Source organism: Nomascus leucogenys, chromosome 4 (assembly GCF_006542625.1).
Source record: "Nomascus leucogenys isolate Asia chromosome 4, Asia_NLE_v1, whole genome shotgun sequence".
In the NCBI taxonomy this organism is placed as follows: domain Eukaryota; kingdom Metazoa; phylum Chordata; class Mammalia; order Primates; family Hylobatidae; genus Nomascus; species Nomascus leucogenys.
In genome coordinates, this window is record NC_044384.1 from 31,027,824 (window position 1) to 31,042,238 (window position 14,415).

The 14,415-nt window shown below is 49.4% G+C and overlaps 1 protein-coding gene across 9 annotated transcripts in view; it reads right to left on the bottom strand.

The window, feature by feature from the left end:
- Positions 1 to 14,415, bottom strand: part of CTIF (cap binding complex dependent translation initiation factor) — a 330,607-nt gene that overhangs the window by 189,585 nt on the left and 126,607 nt on the right. For all 9 annotated transcript variants that reach the window (XM_003267572.4, XM_003267571.4, XM_030810474.1 and 6 more), the window contains 2 exons: positions 14,309 to 14,413; positions 8,481 to 8,556 (listed from right to left, as the gene is read on the bottom strand). In XM_003267572.4, coding sequence (XP_003267620.1) covers positions 8,481 to 8,556; positions 14,309 to 14,413 — 181 coding nt within the window. The remainder of the gene's footprint in view (positions 1 to 8,480; positions 8,557 to 14,308; positions 14,414 to 14,415) is intronic.

The window sequence follows — 14,415 nt, forward strand, 5'->3', positions numbered from 1 at the left end:
GGCTATTGGCTAGCTCCTATCCCAGCATACCTGCTCCTTTCCCTCCAGCCACCAGTGTGGGAAGGAAGACCTTGGGGACAGTTACCACCACCAATAGACCCTTTACTTAACTAGCTCACTAAATGCCTTTTCAGAGTGCAGAACTATTTCTGGCAGCAGGGGGTTCACAGAGCTATGGGGTGAGCCCTGGACACAGACATCTACTGTCTATCCTGTTGCCCCACATCCTTGTGGGGGCTTCAAGGGCCTGAGTCCAGCAGCCCCAGAGATGAAGTTCCCTGAGGTCAGCACTGCAGTGAGACTCACCCCTGGATTCATTGCCAGTTGTGGAAACACAGCCAGATGGGGTCACCAGGAATAGGGGCCTTGGCTTTGGCTGGAGAGGAGCTTGGCCAGACGCCTAGGTGTCAGCATCTGACCCCCAGTGGAGGCATCACCTCCTAAGACCACCCATTGTGGCATGCGCTCTGTGTGTGACCCACTGAGAGATAAGCTAGGGCTCCCAGGAGATCAACAGGCATTCAGTGTGGGGGCCCATGGGGCCCTCTGCTTTGTACTCAGCCACACATTCATGCCCCAGACTGCAGGAGCTGCAGCAGCACAGGGGAGGAAGGTGAGGTGTGCTGGGAGAGGACCCAGACTTTGCCCTTCAGGGACTGTGACCTGGGCAAGGCACCAGCACTTGCTCAGGCATTTGCAGCTTTGAACGCATGTGGTAATCTGTGCATGTCTCATTTCCTCTACTAGGCTGTACCTCTCCTGGGGAACTGTATCTTATGTGATCAATTCTCTCTCTCTAAAAGGCTAGGGCAAAGCACTTGTCCATGAAGATGAGTTAAGTGAGCAAGTGAAGGAAAGAGGAAGATTTGGCAGAGGAACTTGCGGCTTACAGAACAGCCATGTGCTCCCCTTCTTCCCGCTCCCCTGCAGAAGTGTCAGCCCTTGCAGTTGGGGCGGGGGCATGTGACTAGTTCTGTACAATGGGCTCTGAGTGGAGCTGATATTTCTGGGCCAAAGCATTTAAGACCTAGAGCAGGGGTGTCCAATCTTTTGGCTTCCCTGGGCCACACCGAAAGAATTGTCTTGGGCCACACAGAAAATACGCTAATGATAGCTGATGAGCAAAAACAAAAAATTGTAAAATACCTCATATGTTTTAAAAAAGTTTACAAATTTGTTTTGGGCCATATTCAAAGCCATCCTGGGCCACAGGTTGGCCAAGCTTGACCTAGAACACGACCCTCCAGCTCTCTTTGCTCCTGCCAGGGCCACTTGGATACCATGGATTGAGATGGCAGGGCCACAGAACACAATCCACCTGGACCCTGGAGTCCCCAAGGAGCTGCCCTGGAGACCAGCTGGACCCTCAGCAGAATTTCAGAAAGTTAGAAATAAAATTCTGTGTGTGATGCCACCGAGATGTGGGGTTTGTTTAGGATTATGACATGGCCTATAGTGTCCTAATACAGGAGACGATGCAAAAATCCTGTTTTCTTTAACAACAACAAAAAAAATGTGCCTCAGAAATCACACCAAGAAGAGCATAACCAAGTTCATGCTGAATTTCTGCTGGGAAGTGGTGGGAGAAACTCAGAGGCAGAGGGACGACTGAGTGTCAAGACAGACACAAATCCTGCCTTTCTTGTACACTCTAGACAACACAACGGCACATCTAGAAACGAGGTTCTTCAGCAGCATTCACTCTAGAGCACCTGATACTGGGGTTATGAGGCTGAAGGAAATGGCCCAGCCCTCAGGCATCCCAGAGTCCAGGAAGGGAGTCTGGTAGTTACATAAGCAGGTATGACGTGGTGGGAGCCACGCCACAGAGATGGGGGCAGGGGCTCTGGGGAAATGGCAGATGGATGCTGGACTCCATCCTGTGCATCTGAGAGGGCATCAGGGGTCAGAAAAAGGACAGGCAGAGAATGGGTGAGTGAGATTTTAGGCAGAGGGAGCCGCCTGCCAGTGAGAAAGCAAGGAGAGATGGAAGATCAGAACAGATTGGGGGAGGAACTGACAGGGCCACAGGATGGCAGGGGGAGCCCAGGACAGAGGCTGGGCAAGGGTGCTGAGAACATCACAAAGCCTCCTGCCTGCTAAAGAGTCCAAACAGGGACAGAAGGGGCCGGAGATGGGGGTCTGGGCCTCTGTGAGTTGAGAAGATGCTGGGGACACAGCTGGCAGGATCTTTATGCCCCTCTTCTTCTGGGGTGCAGAAGTGGAGGGCAGGTAGGCAGTGGGCTTCAGGCCAACCTCCCTTTGCCACCTTCTTTCCTTCTTGCCTCCAGGTAGGGAGGGGAGGCCAGCCCTGATTTTTGTCTAAGAAAGTCTCTAGGAAGCCCATCTATCTCTGTACAGGCTCAAGACTCCCATAAGAGGGCTGGAGGTCCTCAGGCTAGAGGTGGGCTTTCCCTCCCATTTGGGGGTCTTCAGCTGGATGCACAATATCTCCTAGGTGAATCTGGAAGTAGGAGGATGTTTTTGTTGGTCACTATGCCTGCCCCTCTCCAGTGACTGCCATTCAGTGGTAGAGGCCAGGAGTCCTAAATATCCCACATTGCATTGGACACATCCATACTATTAAGAGTTGTCCCCACCACATATGCTAATAGCTAGGCCAGCTGACCCTCAGGACCCAAGGCCAGAAGAGTGAACCAGCCAGCCCTATTTATGAGGGGCTTTGAACAGCACTAGGAAAACTCAGATAAGTCATCCCATTGTGTTCTCATGGGACCGCAAATTCCTCAAACACCAGAAGTCTGTGTTTTAGGATCAAGAAGCCTGTCTACCTTGTCCTAAGGGTACTCATGTGAATTGTAGATACTCCAAGGAGCAGTCAAGCCAGGAGCATTATCAGCCAGGACTTTTTCAACTCTTGCTGATAATCAGAATTTCCTACAATGCTTTAAAAATGTAGATTCTAGCTGGACACAGTGGCTCATGCCTGTAATCCCAACACTTTGGGAGGCCGAGGTGGGCAGATCACTTGAGGTCAGGAGTTCGAGACCAGCCTGGCCAAGATGGTGAAACCCCACCTCTACTAAAAATACAAAAATTAGCTGGGCGTGGTGGTGGGCACCTGTGGCCCAGCTACTTGGGAGGCTGAGGCATGAGAATCGCTTGTACCTGGGAGGCGGAGGTTGCAATGATCCAAGATTGTGCCACTGCACTCCAGCCTGGATGCCAGAGGGAGACTCTGACTCAAAAGAAAGAAAAGAAGAAAGAAGGAAGGAAGGAAGGAAGGAAGGAAGGAAGGAAGGAAGGAAGGAAGGAAGGAAATGAAAGAAAGAAAGAAAGAAAGAAAGAAAGAAAGAAAGAAAGAAAGAAAGAAAGAAAGAAAGAAAGAAAGAAAGAAATGGATTCCTGGGTGTGATTCAGTGAGGGTGTTCTCCAGCCTCCAGGAGCCCCCCATGATTCCTGCCTTCGGGGATCCACACCTCTGTGTAGGCCCTTCCCATACTGTACCAGGGTTGGTCTGTGCAAATGACATACAGCAAATGGCAGCACGAAGCTCTGTCACTTCTGAGATCAGGCTATAAACGAGTGTGACTTCTGCGATGGAGTCTTCTCTCTCTCTCCTCCCATCACCACTTGCTTTGGGGAAAGACAGCTGCCATATTCTGAGGGCACTCAAGCAGCTTATGCAGATCTCATGGCAAGGAAGCCAGGCAGGAACCCAGGCCTCCTGCCCCCAGCCAGGGAGGAACTGAAGCCTTCTGCCCTCAGACACAGGAGGGGGGTCTTCCAGCCCAGGTGTGCCTTCTGATGGCAGCATCCCTGGTCATCAGCTTGACTGCAAACTCATGAGAGACCTTGAGCCTGAACCACCAGCTAAGCTGCTCCCAGAAAGTGTGTGGATCATAACTCTTTGTTGTTTTAAGCTACTAAGTTTTGAGCAATTTGTTACACAACAGTAAATGAGGAACACAGTGGGCAGACAGTGTAGATTTCAGTGCTTCCCAGGCAGTTCTGACATGCAGCTGAGCTCCAGCACCGTGGCCTCAGATTCATCTGCTGAAAGTTCACTGAGGGCAAAGCACATCCAAAGTGTGTGTCATGGAAACATGTGAGGTGTGTGTGTGTGCTGTGTGTACATGGGTGTATATGTGTGTGATGTATGTGTGTGCATACATGTAGTGTATGTATGTGTGCGTAGGGTGTGAAGGGATGTGTGTGATGTGTATATGTGTGTGTATGTACATGTGTGGGGTGTGGTATGTGCAGTGTGTATGTGTGTGGTATGTAATGTGTATGTTTGATGTGTGTGGTGTGTGTACGTGTGTGTGTACATGCGTGTGATAGATGGTGTGTAATGAATGTGTGTGTGCACACACAAATATGCAAGCCCTTCTGCTCCAGCCTGACGGTGGAGATGGTGGGTGAAGGCCTCCGCTGCCAGCCGCCCCTAAGAGCTTAACATCACATGTGGGCCCTGGAGAGCCCAGAATTCTCACTGATTTACCATCCCTCGAGAAAAAAAAGAAAACTCTAGAATGTGAAACCTCAGAGGACCTTGGTCTAATGATGTTCAAAATTTGTTTGATAGTAGAATTGTTTCTCCCCATGAAACCACGTTAGAATCCTGATTTAGAGGCACTGGCCAAACAGTTCTGGGCGGGCCCAAGTGGGGGCCCCTGGAGCTGGCTGCTTTCGCCTCCCCACTCCCCCCAGCAGCACCCAGGGGGCACCCCAGGAGAACCCTGAGGGCTTCACAGTTTGCAAACCTCTGATCTAATACAACTGTGTCATTATGCTGATGAGTAAACTGAGGCCCACAGAGGAGAGGTCACACACACAGCTCTGGCAGACGTCCAGAAGTGGATTCTTCTGACCTCTAGTCCAATGTGTCTCCACTGCCTGGCAGGTTGCATAGGAGAAGAATCAACCAGGGCCTTGGTAACCTACGAGCCAAGGTTCATCATCCGAGCTTTTGCCCAGCAGAAATGCCCTCTTCACCAAGAAACAACTCACCTGGGGGTAGGAGCAGGAAATCACCCCCTCCTCCCTCTTCTTAACAGACAGGGCCCCCCATAGCCTGGTCCACCCTCAGAAGGTGGGGCTTGACTGGCAGTGTTGAGTCCCGGGAATAATTACAGCAGAGACCAACACAGCACCCACTGTGCACTGGGCATCACCCTCAGCGCCTCAAGTGAATGAATGTGCTTGACCTTCTCAAACGCCCCATAAAGTAGATATGGTTATTTCCCTCATCTTACAGAGGAGGAAACTGAGGCAGAGTGAGAGTAAGTAACTAGCCCAAGACTCCTGGGCTAGTCAGTGGCAGGGCTGGGATTCCATGGGGACTATGCCCGGGTCCAGACATGAAGCCCTTGACCGCCAACCTCCCACCCAGCCAGCAGCCCAGCTCTCCTTTCTCTTCTGAGCAGGAACCAAAGGTCCTCCATTTTGTACCCTAGAGGAGTGAGGACACAGTCACCAAACAACACAAAGAGTCAGATCTGTTACTTTTCCAGCCATGACTCCCAAGCTTCTGGCTCAAAGGGTACCAATTGGTCAACACCCCACCTAGTGCAGGGGGCATCTGGTTTCTCACCTAGATCGGGGTCTCTCAAATGTACTTCTTCTATCAATGATGAATGCTCTTGGCATTTAGAAATGGAGTAATAAGGTGGTCACTTCGAGTACCTTACCCTTTTTTCTCTTGCGTCAAGGCTGGTTTTCCATTAGCAGTGATAAATTAATATAGATCCAGCCCAAAGGGTGTTTCATGAGCTGATACTCTGCCTGTGACTTATACATCACAGCCTCGGCCCTACTGATTGATTCTTTTTCCTGTCAAATTTATAGGAAAGTGCAAGAACTGTACAAAGAACATCCACGTCCTCCTCACTCAGATTCCCCAACTGTTAACACCTCCGCATGTTTGCCCTTTCTCTCCCTCTGTGCCTACATACCATTATCATCAATCTCTTTCTAAACCATTTGAGGAGACGCTGCAGACACCAGGCCCATATCCCTCAAACATCATAGTGTGTATTTCTCAAAGTCAAGCACCCTCGCCCACATGACCATCACACCACCTCCAAGTCAGGAAACTGACATCGAAGCAACACTACTGTCCCACCCACAGACCTAATCACATTCTCCAACTGTCCCAGCAAGGTCAGGATTTCCTTCTGGTCCAGGATTTCAGCAAGGAACACAAGTTGTATTTAGTCATTTGCCTCTTCAGTCTCCTACAATCTGGAAGACTTCCTCGGTCTTTCCCTGCCTTTTGTGTCTAACCAGTTATAGAGAGCAGTCCTTATACTGATTTCCAAAACCAGACTCAGGCTGTGCTTTCTTGGAAGGAAAACCCAAGAAATGATGTTGGGTTTTCTGTGTGGCACATCAGGGGGACATAATGTCCACCCATCCCACCATTAATGATGTTCCCTTGATCACCTGGTCACGTTGGGGCCTGCCAGGTTTCTCTACAATAAAGTCATCATATGTCTCTTTTGTAATGAGGTGACCTCTATGTTTGCCCCGGTTCATTGCCTGGAAAGTTTCCAGTCTGCAACACAGGGAGGGCAGTCCAGGGCCCGGTGGTCTCAATGAGCTAAGATGACAGGGTTCAAAATCCACTGAGTCCAAGACAATTTGGTTTGCAAGGCAGAGTACTAGAGAGGAGAGACCAACATACAGAGAGAAATCCAGAAATCTTGCCTCTCAAGTCTCTGGCTGAGTATTAATTTGTCCATGTGTAAGGAAACTTCTGAGGCAAGGAATAGATAGAACAATCCACTGAGATCACATAGGGCTGAAAATAGTTTGTGTTTCTCCAGCCAGGGGGGAAACACCTCCTAATACACAGAGCATCGGGTGGCAATCTCAGAAGGGTATTGATTCAGCAGTGGAGCAAAATTTGCCCTACACTAAAGTCTTCCCACCCTAACAAAGCCTAAAAGCAAGTCTTGAAAGGATCAAACTGTTTTTATGTAACTTATCTGTGATCCAGAACAAAACCCAAAATATTTAAAGGGATACAAAAAAAAATAGCACCCAATAATGTAAAGGTTCCAACATATGACATTTAACATCAAATTACCAAGCATGTGAAGAAAGGTATGGCCCATAACCAAGAGAAAAATCAATGAATAGAAATAGACTGAGAGATTATATGGATGACAGAATTAGTAGAGAAAGACTTGAAACAGCTATTGGGAATAGGTTCTATATACTCCGGAAAAGAAAGCATGAGGAAGGGAAGATAAATATATATATATTTATTTATTAAAAAAGCCCACAATGACCTTCGAGAGATAAAAACTACAATATCTGAAATGAAAAATATACTGAATGGGATTAACAGTAGATTTGACACTGGAATAAAAGATTAGTGAACTCGAAGACATAGCAATAAAAACTATCCAAAATGAAACACAGAGAATAAAGAAAGACTTTAAAAAACCAGGCAGTGCTTTGGTGAGCCATGGGAAAAGATGAAGAAGCATAGAATACATATAATTGGAACCCCAGGGTTGAAGGAAAGTGGGAGGAATAGTGGCTGAAAATTTTCCAAATTTGATGAAACTATAAACCTACAGATCCAAGAAACTCAATAAATCCCAAGTGGGAGAAACATGAAGAAAACCACCATACCAAGGCACATCATAATCAAATAGATGAGGTCTTAACTGTATGCTCTGTTGTCTCTCATTGATAGGCCCAAGGCATGAACAGAGAAGAAACAAAATGGCAAAGGCACCAGGAAGAGATTAATGGATATAGGTAAAACAGCAAGACAAGAATCAGGAGAGAAGGGAAGGGTGGCACAGTGGAGTATGGTGGTAAGTCATGGTCACTGGCGGTGGCAGGCTCACTCACTGTGGAAGGTCCACTGCTTTTACACCCCTGCAGCAGGCCCAGTCTCATTCCTGAGAGCAGCTAGACTCCTGCTGTTTCCACCAAAAGTCCAGCACTATAAGTATCTACAGACCTGGATTCACTGAGTGAATCCTCTTTGTCCTGGAACCTGGCCCGATTCTAGCAAAGAGGCCCAATCAATAAAAATAAGAGCAAGCATAGCAGAAACCTGGAGGCCAGCAGGGCAGTCCACTGTTCAAAAGCCTAAAGACAGCCCCAGCCACATTAGAATCTCTTCCAGGCCTGCCAGTCCCACCTGAATACACCACAGGACACTTCACCTGCAGAGAGGTTTCAGGCCAAGGGACAAAAACTTCCAAGTTCACTGAGTTGCCAGGGCATGGTCTATTTCAACTCTAGGGCACATCAGGCCTGCCAGCAGGGCCTGCAGCATCACCGAGTAGGCTGTCACACACACAATCACAATGGGACACCCTGGAGAACGGCAGGTAGCCAGCCCTGCCTACCTATTACTACCATACAGGCGGTTACACCCCTTGCTGGAATAAGGGGCCAGAAGGAGTGCTTCGGTTAGGTCCTGCCCAGGAAGAGGATCAGGACTCCAGGGGTGGGGGGTAGGCTGTTAGAGAACCTGCCCCTGCACCTACCTGCCAGGCTGGAAGGACCTTCTCGATGTCATTCAGGTTGATGCCATCCCCATCTTCTAGCTTCCCTTTGCCACACCTGGACCAGAAAAGACAGAAAGGCATTGGAAAGATGGCTCATTCATGCCTCCTGTCCCATCCGGCCAGCAGGAGAGGAGGGACAGTCAGCAGATACCTGGTGCTGCCCACCCTCAAGCCCTACAGAATCAGCTGTCCCACCTAGAGGAAACAGCGCTAGAGATGCTGTTTTTGGCGGGTTGGGGGGTGGTTCCTCCCCTAATGCAACAGCCAACTTGGAGGGAGGTGGGAGAGGAACCAGAGTTCCCCCTGATCCTTCCAGGCAGAGAAGCTAAGCTCCTTACTCATCACAACTCCTGTCAAAGCCCATCCACCTTGCCCCATTACACTGAACAGAAGATCAGTGGACAGAGACACCAAGCAACTTTCTCAAGGTCACACAGGCTGGCAGGGGCTAGCAGAAAACCCAATAGGGCGTCCTTCCGTCTTGGCTTGACTCTGGGTCAGTCCAGCAAGCCCACTCAGATAGTCTATGCTTTGTCTTCATGTCCTCTGTGAGTGGGCGTGCCCTCGGGCCAGAGAGGCTGGCCCCAACTCCCTGGCCAGAGGTCTGAATATTTAAGGGCGCAGATTCCAAAACCAGACTCCCAGGGTTTGAATCCCCGCTGCATCCCTTACCAACTGGGGACCCTGTACAATTTGTTTAACCTCTCTGTGCTCATTTCATCAAATGAGTTTCCTCATTTGTTAAATGAGGATAATAGTGTCTAACATCTTAAGGTGGCTGGAGGATTAAATTAATTAATGTATCTGGAGTGCTTAGATGCTTAGAACTGTGACAGCACACAGTAAATAGTACAAATATACACACATATATAGTCTAGCATATATATATACATAAATGTTTAGCTTGTTTGTTTATATATGTGTGTGTATATTTCTTGTGTATGTATTATTATCTGTATTTATCATTAAATAGATCTTCAACATACACACATATGTTTAGTGGTAAATACTGGTAATAATAACAAACTTATAATAAAATAAATAATGAAGTAAATATATTACTACTACTATGACTACTTTCATTACTGCTAATATTGTTGCTGTTATTTGGGCAAAGAGGCAGGAAGGTGATTAATTAAGGACATAGATTCTGGAGCCAACCCTGCCTCATGCAAATTACTCAATTTCTGGGTCTCCTAGTTGCCTCATCTATTGAAGTGAAGATGATAACAGTTCCTCCCTCTCTGGGTGGTGGCGAGTTTTAAATAAATGAGGCAAACACTTAGAACAGGGGCTGGAGCACGGCCGGTGCATAGTAAGTATTGTCAGTTACTATTATTACTGGTATTGACTGAGGAGTGGTGAGAGATGTCCCATGAGTTGGGTCATTTTCCAGCTGCAGAGTTCATGCGAATCTCACATTTCAGAGTAACTAGTTCATTGTTTAAATATTTACCAAGCAGCTCTTCTGTTTTGGGCCTTGTGAACAAAAAAAAATCAGTTTTGGTTCCTGCCCTCAGACAGTGGACGGCTCTTAGAACAAACCCTAAACTCCTCTAACAGGGCTGGGTGCCTCAGCACCATTAGGGGGCAGCACGAGATCAGTGTCATAAAAGTCCTATGGCCAGAGGCGCCCTGAAACCCAGAGGAGGAGAAACTAGCTGCAAACACCAGCAAAGGCCTGGGTGGAAGAGAACAGGGGGCTAACCCAAGCCCCATTTGATGGCTCATTTCTCCATTCACCAAACGCTTCTGTGCCAGGCTCCGGACAGGGGCTGGGACCCAGGTGTAAGCAGTGCACACAACTGGCCCTCTCGGTGTCTGGCGGGATAATCACCCCCAACAGTATAGCAGCCAGTGCCCTGTCGGGGACAAGGGATCGTTGCAGGAACCCCAAGGAGCAGCATCTAGAACTGTCTTGGGCGAGGGGCGGGAGGAAGGTGAGAGGTGAGCTGGCCAAGCACAGGGAATTTGGGAGGATGTTCCAGGCGGACACGGCGCAGGCAAAGGCCTGGAGTTAGGAGCATGTGTGGTGCCAGTTTGCTGTGGCTAGAGCATGTTGGGGGTCAAGGTGCAAGGGGTAGGCAAGGGGCGTGGTGGAGCTGGGGTGGGGAATGGTGTGCAAGGTATAACAGGCATGAAGGAAAAGAGAAAAAGTTTCCCCCGGACCCCGGCTGTCCCCACAACTGTGATGTGCTGGGGCTACAGGTGAGCAGGTGGAGAAAGGCCTGGAACACCCAAACATCTCTTAACTCATCAATCTGCCTGGTGCAGACAGGCTGGCCTGTGAAAGCACCAACTGTGTATAGTCTTCTGTGTTCTGCACTCGCCTGGGCCATAGGGGAGGATGGCACTGGGGACTTGGCTCGACTAGAATGGCTGACACCACCTCCCCAGTATCTCCTGTGGGTAAAACACATCTCAGGACTCTCCTGCATGCGCTGAGCTCCAAGCACACGCTGGGCACCAGCCTAGCATACTCCAAACACAGCCTTCTGTTCTCACCTCAGCGCCCCTGGGGGAGGGCAGGTGGAGGCTTGCAGGGAGGGCTGCTGTCCCACAAGGCCTGCCCTCGTCAGGGCTCAGATCTCCCCAGAGGCCTGCAGGTTTGGAGGGCTGAAGGTGGCTACAGACCAGCTGAGTCACTGCTGCCAACAGGGTTTCCAAGGCAACAGCCTTCTCTGATTTCTGTCCCTCCATGGAAACACAGGCTGCAGGGAGCCTTGGCAACTGAGTGGTACCTGCATCCCAGGGAGGCTGCAGTGGCTGGTGCATGGAGTGTGTCTCCACTACAGCAGGACTCTAATGGGGACACAGTTCCTGGTCTGGTGATGAGGTGGCCACAGACACTGCACTCAGACTCCCTGGGAACCTGGGAGTGACCGGCTTTGGCTAGTGAGCCAAAGTCATGGGAGACCCCAGGTGACTCTCAGCAAATCTGGAGGCTCCTGGTGAGAAAGTGAGACTGGCCGAGGAATTCAGGCCCACAGCTGGTGACACGGGTGTGGCTGGTTACTCTGGCTTCAGAAGGGACAAAGTCCCTCGGCATAAGGGGAATTCCTCTCCTTCATAGTTATTCATTGCTTTTTTGCTAGGAAGTTAGTTCGTCTCTGGGGACTGGTGAGACACTTTGGCAAGCTTGCCTTCAACAGGCAGGCCCCATTGGGCACCTGTAGTCAATAAGGCAGCACTATCGCTTCGATCACCCCCAGGCCTCAGCGTCCCCACTGACTTCACCAGCTATGTGCTCCCGGGGCACACAGGAGAGACTGGAGCTGCCCAGGGAAGTCTCCCTCCTGAAGCCTTTCCCAGATGGTTCAACCTGTAAAGTGCTCTCCTTTCTAACCCCTTTTGCACTGACTTTATTTAACCCTGCACCAGGCATCACACTTTATACCTGTCTATATATGTCTTTATAGTGTCTATATGTCTACACTGCATAGTCTAGTCTGTATGTCTACACTGCATAGTCTAGTCTTTCTTCCCCTACGCAGTCTCCATCATGAAGAGGTTCGTATTTCGTTTTCCCAGTAGAATAAACAGTCCTTCTGGGCAGGGACTATATTGTATACTCTGTGTGTGTGTGTGTGTGTGTGTGTGTGTGTGTGTGTGTGTGTCTACTTTCCTGGCACCCAGCACCATGCAGGAACCCAGCAGGTCTAGTGACAGACTGGCTACACTGAACTTGAGAAAAGCAAAATCCTGCTCCTGTTCCTGTGGCATACCCAAGCTCCGCTGCACTGCTACAACAGGACACAGGGCAAGCATCACCTTTGCTCACAACCCCTTCCTGAAGCTGACCCACTGAATAAGGTAGGTAAGGCCATCCTTCCTAAGCACAGAAGTGTGGAGGCCCAGCCCTGTGCAGCTCAGCAGCCTGGATGGAGCATGGCCTCCCTGCAACTGAATGAGTGGGCTGAGCAGGCAGTGAGCAGGGTGGATGGGGTAAGGCAGGGTCGGCAGCCTTGCGGCTGTGTCTCTCCTATGCCCCAATTTTAACCAGTGCCTCCACGCGCAAAACCATCTCTTCCTCTTCACCCAAAGAGAAATGGAACCCACAACAGGCAGGGCAATGAAAAAGAGGCGTGTGAGAGGCCAGTGTCTCCTGGGAGAGTCTGATGCAAGTGATGGGCCTCTCCCCAGCAACACACACGTGTGCATGCACACATACAAATTTGCAGAAAATTTTAAGGAGGTTAAGAATACCCCGATGTGATGAACTAGGGGTTGGATGGTGTCAGAAGGCCTGGCCTTAAATGATGGCTCTGTTATTCAGGCAAGTTACTTTGCTTCTCTGAGTGTTATTTTCCTCATCTTTAAAGTAGGAATGAGCCCATTTCTTTCCACGGGTTGTTGCTCATTACATTACGATGGGACCAATGCTGCCAAGAGGAGAGGTTGGGTGGGACAAATATAGCAGCATGAAGACATGTGAGATGTAGGATAGTGTCCAGTAAAGTCGCTAATACTTAGGTCTGAAGTGAAAGGGAGACAAGAGTGAGCAGGGGAGGGCTGGAAGGAAAAGTAAGGGTCATCAGTATCATAATAAAACACAAACAAACAAAAACCAAGAAATAAAAAAAAAGCGCAAGTGCTGGTGGGGATGTGGAGAAATTGGAATCTCATACATTGCTAGTGTGAATGCAGAATATTCAGCTGCTATGGAACACAGTTTGACAGTTCCTCAGAGTTCAACAGAATTACCATACGACCCAACAATTCCACCCCTAGGTATACACCCAAGTAATTACAAGCAAGGACTCAAACAGATACAGCAGTATTTTTGACAATGGCCAAAAGGTGGAAATGACCCAAGTAAGAATTGACAGATGCATGGGTAAACAAATCGTGGTATAGCCATACAGTGGAATAGTATTCAGCCATGAAAAGGAATAAAGTTCTGATACATGCTACAATGAATAAACCTCAAAAACATTATGCCAAGGGAAAGAAGCCAGGCCCAAGAGGTCACATACGACTCTGTTTCTGTAAATATGCAAAATAGATCCATTCATAGAAACAGAAAGCAGACTGGTGGTTGCCAGGAGCTGGGGGTGGTGATGGGATGGGGAATGATTGCCTAGTGGGTATGGGGTTTTATATTGGGATGATGAGAAAGCTTCAGAACTAGATAGACGTGGTAGTTGCACAACAGGGCGAGCATACTAAATGCCAGTGGATTGAACACTTTATAATGGTTAATTTTATAGTAAGGGAATTCTGCCTCAATAAAAATTATATAAGACTATAAAAGAAGCAGCTGTGTCTGGCTGGAGTCACATTCCTGTCCTGAGGTCTGCCCAGGCCCTGACACCACCTTCGAAAAGGGAAGGCAATCATGACACACAAAGTCATAGAGGATGAGAAAAGCCAGTGTAAAATCAGGCACGACACCAGCGGCTCCCCAAGTGTGGTCCCTGGACCAGCTTCAGCACCCGCTGGGGAACTTGTTAGAAACACACATCCTCAGTCCACACCTACGGAATCACAGACTCTGGGGTGGGCCTGTCCTCTGTGCCACCGCCCAGGTGATTCTGCTGCACTGGCCTGGATTATTGACAAGCAGGGCCACTATGGGTCATCAGGAGCAGACAGGGATGGCTTGGCTAGAGGGGGCTGGGCAGAGAGGAATGGAGGGATTCTGGGAGAAGCCAGTGAGCCTGCAGCTCTGGGCCGCACAGGAAGAGCATCCCAGGGCATCAGCCACCTGAGTCCCCTGTGCAGCAGAGCAGCCTCACTGTGGAGGCAAAGGCCACTCCCATCCCCTGCCCCACCCCACCCTGGGTAAGAGCCCCGGCACCCCTTACCCTTCGCGATCAATGTGTGGCAGGGGCTGCTTGGGCGTGTGTCGTACTTTGCGGTGGAACTGGGTGAAGTCCAGCTTTTCCGGCTGCAGGTCCCAGGTGGCACCACT